The following is a 21,444-nucleotide window of genomic DNA, read 5'->3' as shown; positions in this document are numbered from 1 at the left end:
TCATCACGCTGTAACACCGTCTATAATTATTCCCTTAGAAATCGGCAATATCGCCATGTATGGTGCCTGGGTTTAATCCATAATAACAAACGGGTAGTTTTCTTGAATTGCTTGGTATTGATTATTGGAATTTTAGAGATGGTAATATATTAAGCATTCATGCTGTGAAAAGACGTACACCCTTCTGATGACATAATCCCTAATGGGTTTGATGGTTGTAATGTTATACGATTTATTATTTCAATGATTGGCACGAAGAAAAAAGAAGTTACTCTCCAACCATAAAATGAAAGATGGCACAGGTAGTGTTATATTAACTTTAAGATGGAGTAATACAAGCAAACAGTGTTAATAAAATAGTTTCTCTGAAGGTAGATACGAAAGGATGGCATCTCTTAACATGATTTTGTAATCTTTTTTTGTGTAAAACGTTTTCAGTTTTTAAATACTTTTGCCACCATGAATGTATAAATATAGCTCTGATGACGCGGTGAAATGGCAAAACTTGTTGTCTGTTTTTATCTCTGTCGATATCAGCTCATGCATTTTTCTCTGTAAGCCAACTTGGAATCTAGTGGGCTAAAAAGATTTGTGAAGTAACATTCTGACTGCCATATCACAGAAGAGAAATTGTGATTAAGCCTATTGTAATTTTAATGATTTGTCATAGTAATGAACTGATTACGATTAAAATGTTTGTACAAAGAGATGCTGATAATATGTATTTTTTTTCGTTCCTGTATTAAATAAAATATATAACTATTTTAAATTAAATATAATGTTTTTGTTGTTGTTGATACTTCATGACTCCACACCTACTGCAACACCTTATTGGTGTTTTTGGATTACACGAGGCAGGTTTAGGGATATCTAACCTGGTGGGTTTTAAAGTCCTCGCAAGGCAACAAGTATACACTTTGTGGATACCCTTTACGTTTCCCACAAAAATACCCTACTCTTAAAATAAAAAAACTTAAAGATGCTGTTGAGACAAGTTGTCCTTAAATGATGCGTCAGTCTGAATGAAAGGAGTTTAGGAGGTTAATTAACACAAGACATAGGTTGTTTCTGTTGCTTGTTGCTACAAAAAAGAAAGATTTTATTAAAATTGGGCACCCCAGAAAAGTACAGTAACTGAAATTCTGTCTGTCCGCAACTGCAAAGAATTGGGCAGGGAGAATTATATCCCAAAGGAGGAGCTTAAACAGAGGAAAGTATGTAAAAAACCAAGGCAGACCGATGAGTGATAAGAAGGCGAAGAAAATAAACATGAAATGGGTGATTAGAGCGAAGGTGCAGAAAGGTTAGAAGTAGGAGGGACAGATGCAAAAGGGATGAGCCCAAGATGAAGAAAGGCAAAACAGCCACGCAAATTAGGGAACAAAGCTACTTAAAAGAAGGCATGAGAAGATGAGGCTTGAGTTTGGATACACCAGCCTGAAAACAAAACCAAAAAAACTACTGCATGGGGGTGATATGTGGCACCTCTAAAAATAAATGAACAAATGAATGAAGACTTGAGAGAAATGTCAGAAAAACACTGGGACCCATCATCTGCTAAAATCAGTATTGATGTATCCCTTTATTCCATTTTCTTATTTTTCTCTTGTGAAGGGACAGGTCTTTACAGAGTTAGTCGACTGTTAACACAGTGGTGGTCTGTAGAAATCTTAAACAGAGCTGGACTAAAGTCAGTGGCATGTGAAGTCACCCGCTCTCAAAGAAGTGTAGATGGGGATATGCTGTATACAATTAAAGGGTCTCCTTTTGCATCCATTGTTCCTTACAGTCATCACTTACTCGTGCACTCATTTTTCAGTCTGGTGAAAAGTCACCATTTATCAAAAATAATATTACATCTGCAGAAATGCCTATGTCAATACCTTGTACTCACTCTTCACCAAGTCCCTGCTAAATCCATTTAAAATCTGTTTTATTGTTAATATAGGGAGAATTTGTCTTTGAGCGGCTCATTCTGGTGGGTCCGATTCATCATCCTCAACATCTGTCTCTTCCTCCTCCTCTTCTTCCTTACCACGCCTGCCATCATCGTCAACACCATGGACAAGTTCAACGTCACCTACCCTGTGGAAAGCCTGAAGGTGAAAAAATCTATCCGAAAGGCGCCGCTTCTGCTCCTTCCTTACTCTCTCCTTCGATGCAAGTGCAGGTGTTTTGACTACGCTCGTATTAAAGTAGACCTTGACCTACAACCTAGGGTCCACATAACATGGTGGGTGTCCACATAAATAAATCCGCCATTAAAATTCACACTAATCAGCTAGTGAAACAGTGTCATGAGCCTATAATTTATGGGAAATCTCTTTTAGAGAGTCTGAGTCTAATTCCAATGGGGCCAGAGAACAGTACTTACCAGCCTCATTGGAATTATCAGATGCATGAGAACCCCATGAATTTCTATACTTTCACCTAGAAATTTAAGCTGCGGAAAACAGTTAAAATCTCTAGGTGAAAGTACAGAGAAAATGAGGAATTACCAGGACTTAGACCTAGAATTACAATTTCCACTAGTAAATCCTCATTTCTTAGTGGACCTTCATACCATATTCTCAAACATTGTTGTGCAATACTAACTCTAACCTTCATCATCCCTGACTCATTATCATCAAAAATTTGCCAAAAAAGTATATTCGCATGCAGGATTTTATTTGTATTGATCTTTTGTGAGGTGCAATCTAAGATGCATACATTTTGAATTGAAAGAATTAAAATAAAAGTATCCTACGCTTCTATAACATCAGCCTACCGGGGCCCTGCATCTATCGATCATTGATGCACTGAAACCCGCTGTGTATGCACCAGAATCCCATCTTTGATGTCTGTGTCTGTATTTAATCCAACTCTGTGTCCTCTGATCCCACACTCACATATGTTTTCCTTTCATCCGCAGAATCCAATCGTGACTGAGTTCTTTCCAACACTGCTCTTATGGGCCTTTTCAGTATTCCTGCCATTCGTGGTGTATTATTCTGCCTTCTTCGAGTCCCACTGGACCAGGTAATTCCTGTTTGATGATTTCTGTAATAACGGAGATTGATTGCAAAGTGCATCCTGTATGTATGAAGTATTGATTTTTAATAGGCTGCGGAATGAGGGGTTATTGACTCGCTTGATTTTGCATTTTAGGCTTCTTCTAGAGCAGACCAGGCGTAGGAGTGTTAGAGTGCTGGGGGTATTTTTTTTACATTGGGTTGATGCATCATTTCTGTGCAGCTAGCAAAGAGAGAATTCGTGGATCCATGTTTCCTTCACTATTGCGGATGACTGCAATTGAGCTCTACTTCCTGACTGTGTCGGTAGCAGTTCCTCTTGCCTTAGACACTGGGGACGGTAGTGCTGTCTTTACTTTTTCATAAATCTAAAGGCAGTCATTACTAAGTTTTGGTAAAACTAACCTACTTTATTTCTGAAAGTTATGCAACATGCCTCGAAATTCGACTTGATTAGCCAAAATGCCAGTCTGTGATTTAGTGCTATTTTATTTATTGTAAAAGGTTTCTGTAGGTCCATGTTGGATGCAAAGACAAATCTCCTGCTCAAAAAAGGACAAATTGTTTTTTAATGTGAAACAGTCATTCGCATTCGATTTGTTTTGTTCTTCCTATACTCCCACTATAGGATTTTTAAATAAACTTCATCTCAACCAACCCCAGGACAGAGACAGCAGAGATCCCACCCTCCTAAGACCTCTGCAACAACCTCTGCTCCTTCTTCCATCACAAGATTAACAAAATATACAGAAGCTTCAATAACCAAGCTCCTCTCACCCCACATGCAATCACCACACCCAGTGACACCGGATCCCAGCAGACCCTGCTCAGCTGGACCCCCCTCACCGCTGACGACACCCTCAAAACCATGAAGAGTATCCACTCCGGAGCACCCTCGGACCCCTGCCCTTACAACATCTTCAATAGAGCCGGCACCTCCATCACCCCGAACTCTGCTGCAACATCAACTGCTCCATCAACTCCACCACCTTCCCAGAAGACTGGAAACATGCAGAGATCAACCCCTTGCTGGAGAAACCCTCTGCTGATCCAACGTTCCTCAAGAACTTTAGACCCATCTCTCTGCTCCCCTTCCCAGCCAAGGTCATCGAGAAGGTCATCAACGCCCAACTTTGAGTTCAACGAGGCAAACTACATCCTGGACCTCTTCCAATCCGGCTTCCGAAGCAACCACAGTACCGAGACAGCCCTCCTTGCTGCCACAGACGACTTCCTCTTCCTTCGATACAGTCTCCCACCGAACCCTATGCACAATACTCCATGACGCCGGCATTCACGACAAAGCCCTGGATTGGATCCGCTCCTTCCTCACCGGCCGAACACTGAGAGTCAGACTACCACCATTGCACTCTGGAACCACAGAGATCAGCTGCAGAGTGCCTCAGGGCTCCTCCCTGAGCACCACTTTCTTCAACCTCTTCATGGCCCGCTCATAGCCATCATCCGGAACCACGGACTTAACATGCCGACCACACCCAGCTGATTCTCTCCCTCACCAACTAACCCACAGTCGCCAAGAACAACATTTACGATGGGATGAAGGCTGTCGCCACCTGTATGAAGAACAGCTGCCTCAAGCTCAACTCAGAGAAGACCGAAATCCTCATCCTGGGTTCCAGCCCCTCCACCTGGGATAACTCCTGGTGGTCCGCAGCACTTGTCACCCCCCCACACACACACACGCCCATAGATTTCACACAAAACCTCAGCATCATCCTGGACTCCTCGCTTGCCATGAACTGCCAGATCAACGCCGTTGCATCATCCTGCTTCCACACGCTATGCCTTCTCCAAAAGATCTTCAAGTGGATCTCCACCGAGTCCAGAAAGACGGTCACTTACGCACTCATCAGCAGCAGACTTGACTAGAGCAATGCACGCTACACTGGCATAACAGAGAAACTCCTCAAGAAACTACAGAATATTCAGAACACCTCCGCCAGACTCATCCTCAACATCCCCTGCCGCAGCCACATCACTGGCCATAAGAGACCTCCACTGACTCCGAGTCAACAAAAGAATCACCTTCAAGCTCCTCAAACATACCTACGATGCAATACCTGCATACCTCAACCACAGCCTAGCATTCCACAAACCCGCCAGAGATCTCTGCTCCGCCCAACTGGCCCTGGCCCCTGTTGCACGTATCCGCAAGACCACGGCCAGAGGAAGATCCTTCTCCTACCTCACAGCAAAGACCTGGAACACCCTGCCTCTCCACCTCGGGCACTCATCGGCACTGCCTCAATTCAGGAAGGACCTCAAGACCTCGCTCTTTGACTGAACCACAATGCCTTAAACGGATCAGCAGTTCCTCACTCCCTCAGTGCGTTGAGACCCTTACAGGTGAGTAGTCGCGCCTTACAAGTCACCTGATTGATTGAATCATACAACGTGTGTAATGGAGTAATCGCAGGCATTTTGCATTATAATTATAGTAGAAAATCCTTAAATTTGTGCGAGATTAAGTTGGATTAAAAACATTTTCACCTCGATACTGTTTTGTTCCATACCACCAAGGATTTTTTTTTTTGCTGTTGCTTCGCTAGCAGTAAGGTCATTAGTTCCTTATCTCCTTCTCTAAAACTCGGGATAGTACATATTCTTCATCACTCACAGTGCGAGCAGCTCCCTATCTTTCCATCCCTTTCTCTGAGGGCAGGAATGACTCTCCATTTACATTGATCACATTAGCATCTCTCTCCTCCACTTATACTTAAGACAGGTATACAGTGCTTAATTTCAGCCTGTGGTTTCCTGTGCTTGACACAGCACTTAGTTTCCAACACCGGCCCTAACAACAGTCCACCACATGGTGGCGCTGTCTGTCTAATTTTGAGAGGAGCACATCAACATTGTTTACTACTTCAAGATACATTGAAAGTGAATAATTCCTTCCACCCAGGACTTTGTTATAGCTTTGGGTGGCCTGGAATAGTATGAATTGTCACATTTTAAGAAGTGTGTTAGTACTTGTGTTGTTAGTACTGCCATTGGCAGCACTGTCAGAGGCAATGAATGGTGCAAGCTGCAGTGGCTTCCTGAGAGGGGCCCTGACACTTTTTAAATTTTTTTTTTTTACAAGCTGTGCACTAGATGTATGGCTCTCTGCTACCTTAACTCCGATAGATGAAGTGGTTTCTTGTGTCCGGACAGTGAGGTCAGTAGCAGCTACCTGACTCACTAACACTGTGGGCAGTAGTGCCTTTCTCCTTCATTGATATTTAGGGCAGGAGCTAATTAACTGCTTGCTGAGCATAGACTACACTCTACAAACAAGACTTCCTTTCACTATTAGTATTATTCCCTCTCACCAACTTCAGCCCCCCTTTATTTGGTGTCTCTTATTTTCCCTCCCTTTCTTTTTGCACATCAGTTGTACCTCTTTAGGTGGTTCTTCACTATTGTTCCATTGTTCGTTTCCGCACTTTGTGTCGCCTATTCTTGTTTTCCACTTTGGGCTTGGTTTCATGGTGTGTGGTAATTAAAAACACATACATTTCTGGAGGAAGTGCTAAATCTGAGTGATGATCCGCATGGGGGCTTTCCTTTATCATTATAATCCTAGTGCTTAATGTTTATATTCCCACCTAATTATAAATCAGCATTTTTATGCCTTTTCCTGTTTCTTACCACGTCTTCTTATTTCTGCCTTTTTCACATAATTTCCAGCATTTTTCATGTGTTTCCTATTCTCTAACTCTTGCACTGTTGTGTGTTCTCTTCTCCCTTTGCTGACTTTGCCTTTCTTGTTCTCTCTGTCCACTTCTCTGTTTTTTTGTTTTGCTTTTTGAACTTTTCTTCTTTCAACTCCACTTCTCTTTCTGTCTCAACCTTGTATCTAAATGTATTACCTCTATCTTGTGTCTCACTTTTATTCTTACTCACTTTCTACTCATTGTTGATCTCTCTATTCCATTGTCTCTGAGTATATCGCCGGGAGTACAGGAAGGGAACCTTTTATTGCATACAAACTATTTTGCTGCCACGGGGGGCTAACGATGCAAGCAATCTCCCCCAGAGCCCTCCAGGATTGTGACCAGCCTGCTCCATACAGACGGTGCCATCGGAGGTCCTGAGATATCCGCTATTTTTTTTTTAATTTGATTTTCACACCAGTAACACTATGAGCATTACTGTCAATGACCAGGCCACTAATGTTTCGTCTGCATCATATTTATGCTGATTTCAGTTCATGCCCTTCAGTTAACGTCTTGTAGGAAGTCGATAAGTTGAGGTATGGTTCACTGCTCCGTTGGTCTATTAAAGAAGACCTTTTGGGAACGTGGCCACATTTGCCCCATTCTTCAACTTCATCCTTTTGGAGAGGTTGGTCTCAGGATCTCTTGAAAGGGCAGTCAATAGACTGTACTTAAAAGTTCTGCAATGGATATTACCCTCTTCTCCTTGAGGGAGGATTCTGGAGTAGGCTCTTTCATTTCAGCCTTAAAGGCGTTTGAAGGCCACAAAATGTTGTAGACCGCACACTTGTCACAATGTTCATGGCGGATAAACTTCAAGGCTCCTTGGGCCATTATCTTACACAACACTGAATACAAACATTGCTCTGGCACCCTTATGAAATGTAGGGAATTGAGGACAATACGTATGAGAATTTGAATGTTTTATACAGGGGTTGCACCATTGGTGGTCATGGGAAATAAGATTTATAATGTCCCTTTGTGGTGCTAAAGGGGTTGGCAATGCTTTTGTTTTTTTCAGTGGTAGACACCACCCAGAGGCATATCCTTCATTGACATTGGTATGATGACAACTTATCAATATTTCTCTTGTAGAGATCCTGGCTTCTGGATACCTACCACTGTCAACCTGTCGAGAGCGGTCTGATTCTGCACGGACCGTGCAGGCAAAAGTAATGTACATTTGATCAGTCAGCAAACTGAGCAAGTCACGATGCTGCTGAACTCATGTTGATAATTACGTTGCAGTGTACACTAGCAGCACTGTTTGATTACAGATTTCATGTTTGCTCTTAAATTTCTGCATTTGGCGAAACGAGTTGTTTTCAGCTGCACCAGTCACCTCTAGAGCTCGATGTGCAAGCTCCAGTGAGTGAGGAGCATGGCTGTCGGAATACTGAGATGTGCCTCCCACTGCAAGCAAATCTCTGCCACCGTCAGGGCCTTTAGCTTTGAATTATGTTTTCCTTACCCTTAAAGTTGGGCACCATTAGTGGAAACCAGTTGTCACCTTGGATCAAAAAGTGAGCACCTTCTCAGTCTACGGTTTATCGACCACCTTTCTTGGCTCCTGCCTTGTATTTCCTACCACCCCCTATTAGATATTACGGTAGCCACAAGTATTCCGCTGCTCAAAGAATGTGTCCTTTTGTGTTGTCTTTCAATATTTTGTTTTCATTATTTTTTACCTTTCCTGCAACTTCTTTTGCTTTCTTCTCCATTCTCTCATTCATTTCTATGTATCTCATATTTTTTCCTTCCAATACATCCACTTTTTCAGTATTGCGTTCCTCTCATCTTTCCTTTCTTCGTTTATTCTTACTTCACTTCACTTTCTTGCCCTATTTTTCTCTCAATGTTTTCTACTCTTTTGCTGCTTGTCACTCTTCCAAACCCTCTCCCTTATCATGAGCTGCTGCTTTGGAAACGTCTGTGAATGTGCCTTTCTTATATATTCGTTTTCAAATTTGACAGTACTAGCTAACATTGGCATTCAATGCCAGACATTCCTTCATTCTGTGAGCTCCACTCAAGGATTACCATCTAAGCCTGGGGAAAACTTCTGATTACTTAGTTGGAAATGTATCGACACCAGTGACTACCAATAGCCATATATGGAGCCGGAGTGTGGGGACTTGCCAAGAGGGCCTCTTTGCAGCTTGAAGAGAACGGCTTTTGTAGACTTTTTCTCTCAAGCCTCCCCCTGGCACTCCGCACTACCTGTGCAATGAGGAGCTTGGTTTGCAGTATCTAGAGGATTCCAAAAAATTAGCACGGCTTTTCCTTTGGATTTATATTTGGTTGAATGCACATAGCCACTTCAAACCATTGTATTATTATGGATTGTCTGTCTTACAACAAAGGGATGTCCATACCTTGGCTACAATATGTTAAACCTAATCTAACCAGACTAGGTCGTCCAAAATTATTTGAAGATCCTCCGGCAAACACAAAGCATGAGTCAAAAAATATTTCCTTGAACAACCGCGCTTTGATTGAGAAGATACTGAATTTAAAAAGTCCACCATCAGACAATATATGATTAATCAATCTTGCATCAGTATAGAACCAGACTATTCCTTGGTTCCGCGGCATTGGGAGCGTGCTTTCCTATCCCTTCCGGTCTGGTACCAGGTCTCCTTTGTTTTCCAATGGGCCAATTTAGTTCCATTGATATTTGCATTGCTCCCTGCAATGAAATAACTAATCTGAATTTATAGCATTTTACCTTTCTTGCACCTTTTACGTAAGAGTCCCTATATAGTTTTTGATGCCTTTGTTGAAAAAGTATAATTTTAAACAACGCAGTGTTGCTTTATTTTTTACAGAGGCTTTCTGAGGAATATATATGTTTTGCCGTAGGTGCTTTTTAAAATTTGGCATTTTTTTTATTATATATCTTATTTTGCAAGAACATGGACTCGAGTAATATAAATCTTTTCAAATCTTTTTTGACTATTTTTTCAATTAATGGTGTGATTGTGGGGTTGTCGCCTTCTAATCCTCGGACCAAAGTTACAAAATCTGTAGCACGGGTCCTGACCGGGACAGTGTCTTCCCCCCTCTGCACTACTCCAAAATCCCCATTTTTTTTTTATTTTTTACTTTGGAGTAAAACGATTTAAAAAGAATAAATGGAAACCATTCATGGAACTAGAGTGATTAACTTGATTACCAAGGATGCGTCATAACTGGTAAACATCAAGTAGAAGAAAAACCAACTGTGACTTTGTAGTAGTGCTGCAGGGCAGACATGGTCCCAATCAGGACCCGTGCTACAGAATTTAAATATTTTTGCATATATTTTATGTTATCTGTATTGTGCTTTTTATGTGTGCCTGTGGAACTCAAAATAAAACTGATTGATTGACAGTAATGTCTTTGTTTCAGGTCTCATGAGAATCAGCTGACAATGCACAAATGTTACTTCTTCCTGGTATTCATGGTGATCATACTGCCGTCATTGGGTCTCACCAGGTACATGCTCCCTATGCCTGTTCCTCCTGCTTGTTGTATCTACCTATTGTTTATGCCTGCTTCCCCAGCATGCATACTCTGTCTGTGCTGTTTTACTCTCTTGGCTGCCCTTTGTCTTGGCCCCTTGCATGGTCTAACAGCCAAGGTGGCAGGCTCTTTAGAATAGCACATTATCCTATGCAACAAGAAGCACAGCTGTATAATTTCAGTCCTCCCTCCAATTACACCATTTGACGTCCCCCTCCAATTACACCATTTAGCGTCCCATAGGACATTTCTCTTTCTTCTCTTATACATAGTGTGCAATATCAACAATGCACTGCCCAAAATCTACTGATGCAAAACCCTTCACTCATGTCATGCAGCCTTCCTACACATACCCAAGAGACAGACCAGACAGAAAGTTGCATACACAACATATGCAGAGAGAAATTAGCCAACACAACCAGAATAAGCAGAATAACACATGTGTTCAATGTCTAAATGCACACTTTACTTGAGCTTATACAAGTAAATGTTACTTTTTATCAGATTTTTAAAACCTATCTATAATGCTTCTCTCTCTACCACTCCTTTTTATCTGGAGCACCACGCTCTCTTACACCAAGCAAGCACATGGGTCCCGGGCTCACGTTGCCACTGGATTCAAGCTAGCCTAGCTGATATTGGGTGATACCTCGAAACTGGTCCCAGGTTGCTTGTTTCTGGTCCAGGGAGGACCTGGCTTGGCAGTTCGGGCTGGACTATTCCCATAAGAAGCAGCGTCATGACGGATTGGCATATGGCGGGATCTGAACTGGGGTGGCATGGTCAGCAAAAGAACAATGGATTTAACCCGGATCTCTTGACTGGGGGTGAATGGTTTATTTGTTCTGCATTCCTTCCATTATTTGTGTGTCTTTTCCATTCTTCGCCATCAGCAGATGAAATATCTACTGCTAAAATATAAGACATGATTTATTCCTCTTTTATAGAGTCTTTTGCCTTTACTTGAAAATCTTACTACACATTTTCATATTTCTACTACTTACATTCTTGATTTACTACTTCATTTACATATACCATTCTGTAGTGCTTTTCCTCCAAGCACTTGAAATTACCCTTATATACAAAGCACCAATGACTGTATTTTAAATAAATCTTCGTGCTTGAACGAATTAAAATTTCGCTTTATTTCTCTCATCATTCATTGTTACTCTTTGCTCTCTCTCTCCTGCAAATCCATGCTTGACTCAGTTGTATTCTTTTTCTGAAAGAGATTCAAAACTGTTTTTGACTTGCCTCTGTTTACTAACCCGAATTGTGTAACCTTTGACACTGCAGCTTGTGGTACAATGCACACAAAATCCTTCTTGCCCTGCTTGCCTCACTTGTGCTCTGCTAACTAAAGCTCCGTGAACACAGTCCTACTGCTATGAAATCTTTCAGCTAGTCCATTGCCTTCTGAATGATGCAAAGCACAGTCACTGACATTCCGTTCCTCCATAACTTAATTTGTACCCCTCAACAACACCTATTCTCCATTATTAGTAATATTCAATCTTAGAAAGTCAGAATCTGCAACATGTGGCTTGGTGAAACTACATTGGCTGCCACAAGTACAAAGGACAACATTCAAAGTCTTATGTTTAGTACATAAATCTCTTTATGGCAGAAAGATTATCCCTTTGTCTAGAACCTTTTTGTTCTATATTCTGCAGCACTACCCCAGATCTGCAAATGCTTGCAGGCTCAATGTTCTTAGTTGTAAATTCTCCACTGGCAGATCTTTTTCTGTCAGAAGCCTGGTTGTGTAATATGAAAGGAGCATGCAGTGTTTTCTATTACACAAGCTGAATTCTATGCAACCCCTGGCTTTACCTTGGTCTTGATCCACAGTGCCTGTGGAACTTCGGGTTATTGTGTGATCTTCAAGTACTCAAATACAAATAGAACTCCACAGAATAGTGTCGCAAAGAACTGTTACTTTATCAGGCTTGACACAATCCTACATACGACACTACAATAGTTCCTCTAGCCACCAATGAAATTTGGCACTTCTCTGGCAACTTGAATTATCCTACAATATATCCATTGAAATCAATCTGTTTCTGTTTTGAGACTTGGTGGTGCAACTAGCTGTTCACAGTGCCCCCATGCTATGACAACACACGTGAACCAATCCATCCATCTAGGTAGCTCATCATGGTCTGACCATTCTTTTAGTAGACACCATTCCATCATGTGACTCATACACTGTGCTCTCCAGGCATGTTTCTCTCCTTTCAACAGCCCATCTTCGTTTCCCCTTCTCAAGATATCGTCTTTAGCGAGCAACTCATCTGTAACCTTTTGGATGAGTCAACACCATCACACTATTCCTTGGCCAACACGTTGTGAATTATCTTGCAAGACCAATTTTTCATTAAGGGATCTTTGTGATGTCCCTAAATATAACATCTTTGTCAAAGGTAGGTATTCTGGGACAAATTTCAAACACTTTTAATATAATTTGATTTAATAAAGGAGCTATGAATGTTTATAGACGGTCAGTTTAATTCTCCTTCAAAGCAAAGAGAAGCAAAGCAAGAAATGGTGTAGATAATCATAACACACACCAGAAAGGCATTTTGACCCTGCCACTTTAGGAAAGGCATATGCTCCAATGTCCCAGTGCATAGTAGCAAGGGCAATTAAATGTTCTACTCTGTAGAGCAAGGATCTATTAATACAATCTGTGGTTTTTAGTCTTTAATCTCTTACAAAATACTTCCTGAGCTTTTGTTTTAGATGCATGTGACCTCTTGCGATGTGTGGTACGTTTCAGCCCATTTTGTGACTGTAGGAAGAATATTGATCTTCTCTTGACGTTAGTTGAATCTCTGCTTAACTGTGCTCAGCCACCCTCATAGCTCTCTGACATGCATACATCTTAAGGTGTCAAAACCTATTGGAAAGGTGAGCAAACTGTGCTTGTGTGGTTTCTCTTTCAGGCTGTTTTACATTAGTAAAAGCAACATATGTCAAGGGGTGTAGTTTTGGAGCTTGATGGACAGGTCGAAAATACCAGCAGGCAACGCTGGGCTTGCAAAAAAAGAAAGAAAGAAGAAAGAATAGCTCCCAACTCAGAAAAGAGACATGAGGAAGTGTTATGCCTCTGTCTCAGAACTTGTTGGATCCCACTCTGTCACCACGAGGGTTCCCTCAGAACAGGCACTACGGTGGTAGATATCGGTCCTGTCAATGCTGATATTGTTGAAATTGAGGTCAATATCAACAGCCTTACCAGCATCTTGCATAACATTTAGATGTCCTTCAACTTCTAGGGGTTTGAGGTCCAAGGTACAACTGCCAGCAGGCGTTTCCAAATTGTTAAATGCCATTGGCATTAAGGCCATCAAATAGGCATACGACAAAGAGATGTAATATTCCTCCATCAGAAGATCAAGGATAGGTGCACAAACCTGCAACAGGGTATGAAGAGATAAGGAAATCCTTTCTAGTAAAGTCCAGAAATCCATCCTAGGTACCATTAGTGTAAAAAGCCTATTCTTCCTGCTGCACAAGGAGAGCTACACCATTGGATCCTCCCCTTAAGGAAGAATGTCTCGAATGGGGCAGCATTCACTGCTGGACAAAATGTTTCATATATCATCATAGATACAAGTACACATACAAGATCAAAGGATAGAAATTGTGCAGCCATTGGATGATATCACTACTTCTAAAGACAACATGAAGAGGGATAGAAAGCTAAATAGACAATGAAATTGCCATGTCTGCCATTTTGTGAGACTACAGTTAATATCTCTGGCCAGACCACAGGCTCCCAGGCTGATTGATAGTGGTTTCTGTAGTGCATAGGAAGCTCCACTTTCTTTTCTTCCTTAGCTGCTCCTGATAGAGAAAGCTGGGATCCCATAGGAAAAGTAGCCTGCAAAACATCAGCAATGACTGTGAAGTAGGGGCAGTGCTATAGTGGTTATGGGACGACAGACCTTCTGTTGTTCCTTGGTGGTACCATAGGGAGTTGATGATTTGCGTAACCATAAAAAAGCAGCTTACCCATTAAACAATAGTCATTTACATCCATATTTGTATGTGGTGCTGTAATGGGCAATCTGAGCTCAAGATCATCTTTATTCTCTAATTATACAACATAAAGTCTCTGAAACTGGGGGCCATCAACCTGGCTCATAAATCAGGGAAGCCTGAATCCCAGAATTCTCCCAAAAGAGGCTCAAAATAGTTGTCCCTCTTATGATCTTCCGGTTGTATGAACTCACTTTTCAGAGGTTTAGAAAACAGTAGCATATGAACAGAGTAAGCGAGAATTTCAGAAGGCATCTTTATGTGCCCTCAATATCAAAGACTGTGCAGATGTTTGCGTGCAATTGTGAATACACAAACATTAAACATAGCTGCTGCATTTTTCAGTGATGATGCATGCATAGTCTTGCACTATTCACAATACAAGGTAGCACAGTGAAAATTGTGTGATGTATATAGTGGCCATGTTTACTTACCCCCAAACGAGAATTTAAATGTCATAAATAAATCTGAATGCACACAGAATTTCGAGTACCAGGTGGGTAACACCGCACCACAGTAATGTGATTTTGGCCATGGAAGATTCTAGATGGGATAGCATGATGAGCACATTGTCACAATGGTAACCTTGTGCTACATCGCAAATTCTGTAAACAGCAGTAAACAGCTTTTCAGCAGGTGGAATTTGTGAATTGGGAAACTAGGCTTACAAGCATTCCCACTACCTTATTCCCATTACTCTGGCTAAAAACTGGTCTCCTTTTTGCTTCATTTACAAACTCACCATAACAGCGACCATCATCAATAACAAGCGACAATCAAAAAATAGCCACAAACACCAGTACTGCATATACATCCCCATTACCAAAAACCTAATTCTTCAGTTCATTGGGAGTCCACAATCTCTGCATTTTACTGCCAAACTACAGCATTTCCAGCTGAAACGGAAGCTCAGATGTTGTAGTATAGACATTGCTCATCAGTCAGTTGTCCATGAAATGAGGCCTGATCCGATTTCCAATACCCTGAAGGACATCATGGTCTGATGCACCGCCAGCCCCTCATCCTTCTTTATTTAACAGCTCATCCCCTCAAATATAAAATATCAAGCAGCATCCCTTACTCACATATTTAGTTGCATGCTTGTGTGGAGAGGGAAGAAGATAAACATCTGGCTGGATGACCAACTAACTGCTGTTATGAAGGGGTCATTGAGGATATAGCAAACTTGGTTCTGTACAACCTCTCTATAAACTCGCACATGTCGCAGGTATTGGGCATGATCTAGTGTTCTTCAGCAATACTAGCATTACAAATGGTTTGCCACTCCAGGTCCGACCACTTCTTGATAAGATTCAACACACTGGATGTTCTCCTCGCCCATCAGAACCGACAATCTTTAGTGAAATCTCACATCTGATTGACAGCTCATGAAAGTATGTACTAATGTCTTCATCCAGGCTTTTCCCACAATCAGTTTACCCCGAGACTAGTTGTTGAAGGTGATGCTCGCCTCACCAGAAACAAATGTACATTAAGCTACTCATGTCATTGCACACCTTGCATAGTGCATGTCCAAGACTAAGACTGTAGCTTCAAAATGGGTAATGATGACCACTGTTTAATGCCCAGAGGAGAAGAAGAAAGTACACCTCATCCACCAATCTCGTAGCCTGCCACATCTGCAGCTGTTCTCCCTCTGTCTTCTGGCTGTCCCTACTTTCTCTCCCATGCAGCATCTGGGATGATTTGATGCAGTTCTACGAAGCAAAGATTGAAGCCATCCCTGTATCTAATCTATCGTTGAACTTTGTAGATCTAAAAAGTGTCTCTGCAATCTGGGGCAATTTTCTCTGCATTCTCATTTTTTTCATAATGGCACAACAAAAATATAAAATCTTCAAAAACATGATTGCTTTCCTCCGACATCTCCAAGGGTGGCCATGCCAAAGCTTCCTGAAATCACTAAATTGCTCTAGTTGTAATGCAACTAATCAGTACATCAGGAAGTGATAGGATGTTCCTCTGCTGTAATCGCTTTCTCTGAATTCAAATTCAGATGTTCTTGTAAACTTAAGACCCATCCTGAGCCTTGAATATGTAGCAAAGACCTTCAAAGCCGTGGTCATCATACAGCTCACCCTTTGAATACTAATGGAGCTTCAGGCCTGGCAAATGCGCAAAAACACTCACATTTGTTAAACTATGCCTGCTCACTGCCGGAGATTGGGCACGCCTGTGCTTTGATCAGCTTCTCTGTTGCCTTTGACTCTGTTGTTCACAGTATATTTCTCTGTGATCTCAATGAACCAATGAGAATCAATAGCACTGCTCTAAAATATTTAGCTTCTGTTTTTTTCTCATCTGGCTCCCAGCAAGTGAGACTTGTAGTTTTTACATTTGCTTCCACAAACCTCACATGCAGGGTGCCCTAGAACCTGTTTTTTGTCCTATCCATTTCAGTATTAATGAATATTGACCATTAGCTCAAGATACATGAGGGAAAAGGGAGTCATGTAATGCTTCTCTACATCCCATGGGTGGAAGAACATAAATGAGTGCCTTGTACTAGGCCCAATGGCTACTCCTGTGCCCTACGTTTCACATACCACCCACCTGTGAGCCCCCTTCCCACAACTAAAGTTGAGGCTTGTATTTTGAGGGCTAAAATTTGATTGCAAGGCAGCCTTATCCTATTTTTGGCCATGGCAGGGAATGCTCACCCTCCTCCTGCTTGTTGGCAAGATATAGTGCTCATTCTCCCACTGGTCATTCTGCACCTTGACCTCTGCTGTGGACTGGCCAATTGACAGGCTGCTGCCAGTTGGAGGAAGCGAGCACTAAACCACTTTATCTGTCACTTTCACATTTTGTTGAAGTTCCTGCTCTTCCTGCCCATAAAGGAGTGCAATGCATCAAATTCAAGGTGCCTGCTTAACTAATAATGCTGTCTCTATTCGGAGCCTAAATACCCCATCAGCATTTTCTGTGTAACAGATATCCAAAGTTTGCCTTCAAAAACACGCTAGCTTGTCCACTGCCCAAGACACAAGCCATTAGAAATGCTCTTTAATTCTAAACCCCAGAATCACATGTATGCAATCCCCATCTACCCCTGCCACTCTTACAATGGTTTATTCTTCTACAACCTGCATTGTGATGTACATTCCCTTCCATATCACAGCACTCTACCTTAACATTCCACAAGCTACAGATTCAAAACTCTGCTTGTAACTTCACTGATGGCCGCTTCTAAATGCTGACACATCCATCCAGCGATCATATGCCTCTATCCCCTGCTTGCACCCTCCACCTGTGACCTACTCTCAACCTGGCTCCTATCTCACCCGGCCCCCTTCTTCACCTGGGTCCCCTTCTGACCGGTGTCCCTCTTCACCTGAAGCTCCAGCAGGTGATAATTTGTTTTTGCGCTTTAATGAAATGATTTTTTCTGCAACTGAACTACTGTATGGCAACTGGATACAATTAAGGACCAGAGAGAGATTTGGAAGTGATTGGAGTGCTATGTGATGTTGAGCTTTAATCAATGCTCTAGATTAAATTGAACTTTTAAAGGTAAGAAATGAAGTCACTGGATGATCTACACTTTGGTTGCATCAATGAGTATTCTTAATCTTGGAGACACAGATTTGGTTGAAGCACTGATTAATGTTTAGCTTTGATTGGCTCCCTCAGTCATCCATAGCTTTGAAGTGGAGCTCTGATTGAAGAACAGCCGGATGTTGAGCTTTGATTGGTGCGCAAAGTATCTTCTTTAGCTTAGATTGAAGTGGCAGGGAGATGTAATGAAACCACTAAAGGGTGTTATGGGGTTATTGAAGAACTAATTGATTTTTGGTCTTTCAGTGCACTGATGTCCTTTTTGCTCAGTTCCCTCCGTGCTCTTGTTTCACAGATGTCTACAGAGTGATTGATGGACTGACAACTATTTCTGCTTTGTCCCACAGCTTGGATCTTTTTTTCCGCTGGTTGTTTGACATTCACTTTCTGGATGAGGCTGATATTAAGTTCCAGTAAGTCATTCCACATTTGAGAGGCATTCCTCTATTTATTGCTTCAGAAATGTGTTGGTACCCTTTTGTTTGTTCTCTCTCCATGGCCCTTCAGACTTTCTATGGTTGTTCAACCCGGACTTCATGAAGCATACAGTGGTTGTATGCTTCTAGCTGGAAAAGTGTGACTTCAAAACTCTGCCTGTTCACCATTTTTTTAGGTGGATGATGCTCCAATCTGTTGTTCCTTTACTTTCATAGGTGTATTCGTTATAGCACTCTCTAGGTAGCTTAAAGTGTCTCCAGTGATGTAGTGCTCTGTCGCTCATGGGTGGATTCCGTCTAGTGCTCCCATGCTTGTTTAACAGCACCTTCAATAGTTGCCCTCATTGGTAAACTGGGACCTAAAAGCAGCTCTGATTAAGGTGTTCATATCCACCCCATAATGTATCAGATTTTTGTAGTACACACACACACACACACTCACTATTACCCAGTGGCAGTTGCCACTGGGTAGTTATAGTTAGGTCAGGATAGAAAATGTTTTTTGTTTTGCTGGTTACTTTGGTGCCGTTTGACAAATCTTCATGAAAGTCTTTTTTGTTTAGTTGGTGCATTGAAAGTTTTGGGGTGATCTGTCAAGCAGTGGGGTGATAAAAAGTGTAGGGACCCAAAACACAAAATTCTCTTTAATTTTCCATAGACTTTTTAAGAAGCACTATCCAAAAACTGCTGAATGGAATTGCACAAAATTTGGCAAGAAGCTAGTTCTTGGTCCAGTAAGTGTGCCTGTGTGACTTGGTGTGAATCCGTTCAGTAGTCTTTGAGAAATTAAGCCTAAATATTTTTTGTATACCTGGACAGTTTGGTTTGGGCCCCTCCCTCCATCCCTAATATTATATCTTTGGGCCCCATGTGCAATGGTTCCCCAGGACCAGTAGAAGCTTGGAGAGGGGGCCACATACCCCCTCCCTTTAAAAAAAAAAAAAAAAAAAAATGCCCCGGGAAGGGGGCTCCTGAGACCTCTTAAGGCTCGGGAAGTGGGGCCACTCGCCCCCTCCCCTTTACAGCCCCCTCCTCTTTATTAAAAAAGAAGCCCCAGGGACAGGGTCTCCATGGCCATTAGAGACTGAGAGTAGGAGGCTGCAGGCACCCCTTCTACTTTTTAAAAACAAAAGGCTCTGGAGGATGGGGTTTGACTGCCACCCCCACATCAGCCATGCTTGACTGCAAGGGGTTGGCCACAGCCTGTGCAGGGCTGGGGGATAGCTTTATGTATGGTAATAAAATATTACTTATTGTTAAGAAAAATGAAACTAGAAATTCACTGGAAAAAAACAAGAGTTAAAGTAACATCATAGATAAAAATTCAGTGGCAATGTAACATTTTAATTCCCCCAAAAAACACTATAACTTCTGCCCGAGCCATGTACTGCTACTTTCCTCACATATTACATCACTCTTGACATCAACTATGATATCATTGAGGACATCACAGCAACATGTGAAATAACATTGACATAATTGATGACAAGATACATAGCGGAGGTGCGAGTTAAGGCTACCTTAGGGTACGAGTTATAATTACTAGAGGGAACTATAACTGGTGAATTTCATTGTTTCTTTTTTTGTTTAAAACGTTACGTTGGCACTGACATTTTCACCTACCTATAACATCACTTTAACCTTTGTTTTTTTCAGTGAAAAAAAATATAATATATAAAATCTCTATCTCTTATGCTTTCCCTCATGGGTACCTAGACAACTAATAATCCCTCTTTCCATCCACCCCTAAAAGCCAACCATGGACTTGCCCAGGGGCACTTACTCTCACTCCTAGGTGGACTCAATATAATTACCCCCGTGTGGTTTAAAGGGAACTTCAGTGGGCTGTGTTTTTGATGCTTCCAGTGGACCCCAGTACCGTAGTGGACCCAGCTATAGTAAGTCAGTGGCTATGCACTGTTTATCTAATTTCGGAAATATACGATTTTGGAAATGCTGAGGATTAGTGCGAGAAGGGTATGTTTGAACATTGCAAAACTGTAAATGATTCCAATGTGGTTTACTACCAAGACCGGAGGGAGAAGCCTGAGAGTTATTACACCTCCACCAAAAGCCAAAAGAATTACGCAAATCTTTCTCCACACTTGCCTGGACAACCTCCCCTTTTTGCTTTCTTGGCTTCGAAGACTGAATAACGAAAAGATTCCCTTCCAAAATCCAGCCCCAGTATGTTTTTTAGCTTCTTTTCTCAGCCACAGTGAATTCATTTTCTGAATGGGGCATACAGGTGCGGGGATTTCTGTGATGGGGCACATTAATACGCAAAGACAAAGCACATTGACCAGCAGTCAGCCTGAGGCTACCTTATTTCATTTAACATATTTACATTAACTTTCCCCCCTCCACCCAAAACAAAGTTTGGTCTCCAGTGGTTGCTTCACCCCCACTATTTCCCACATTGTTCTAGTAAATAGGGTTTGACTAATATGTTAGTCCATTTTAAACTAGCACCTGGATATTTTTACAGCTCCAGAACTTTAGTGAGTTGATGTCACAGGCCTGCACTTCCACTCTGAACATTCTTCCAGCATCACTTGTTACTCTGGACTCACCATTTCGCCCGAGGTTTCCCATCAAGTCAAGGTGGCTGGGCGATTGCGGGTGCTAATGGAGGCTATGGAGGAAGCTTCAAGCTAACGTCCAAAGTGTAAGGTAGCCAGTAAAAATAAATAATTGATCCACTAAAACCAAATTTACACCCACACACCCCAAGGTTATGAGCTTTAATAATCATGGCAGTGGCTTCTACATAGTTAAGTGTTAATAGCATATTAAGCGACAGAACAAATATAAGAACCGTATTAGTGATGTCTACCATTATCATGAGGTACATAATTGAGAGGATGTGGCGTAACGGGCTGAGCTGCCTACTTCAGAGCCAGTGGGAACCAGAATCTTGTCTCTGCGTCAACATTGTGTGATTCTGTGCAAATCACTAAATCTCCCCATGCCTCTACAATTTAGCGCCTTGAGACCCTCACGGGTGATTCGCCGCACTTTGCAAATCCTGGATTTCAATGAGCTAGAGGAACTCCTAGCTTGGGCTGGACTGGAGTGCTGTAACAATAGTTATCCCTCAGGTTTAACCTCTTGTGCGATGTAGACAAGTCTCCCAAGTAATACCTT

At 41.9% G+C, this 21,444-nt stretch overlaps 1 protein-coding gene across 2 annotated transcripts in view; it reads left to right on the top strand.

The window, feature by feature from the left end:
- Positions 1 to 21,444, top strand: part of TMEM63C (transmembrane protein 63C) — a 537,448-nt gene that overhangs the window by 476,653 nt on the left and 39,351 nt on the right. For both annotated transcript variants that reach the window (XM_085626682.1, XM_085626681.1), the window contains 4 exons: positions 1,949 to 2,102; positions 2,912 to 3,018; positions 10,124 to 10,210; positions 18,208 to 18,273. In XM_085626682.1, coding sequence (XP_085482808.1) covers positions 1,949 to 2,102; positions 2,912 to 3,018; positions 10,124 to 10,210; positions 18,208 to 18,273 — 414 coding nt within the window. The remainder of the gene's footprint in view (positions 1 to 1,948; positions 2,103 to 2,911; positions 3,019 to 10,123; positions 10,211 to 18,207; positions 18,274 to 21,444) is intronic.

The sequence above is a fragment of the Triturus cristatus genome, chromosome 9 (genome assembly GCF_964204655.1).
Source record: "Triturus cristatus chromosome 9, aTriCri1.1, whole genome shotgun sequence".
NCBI classification, from domain to species: Eukaryota; Metazoa; Chordata; class Amphibia; order Caudata; family Salamandridae; genus Triturus; species Triturus cristatus.
Note: the sequence above shows the minus strand (reverse complement) of the source record. Positions and strands in the feature narration are given on the sequence as shown.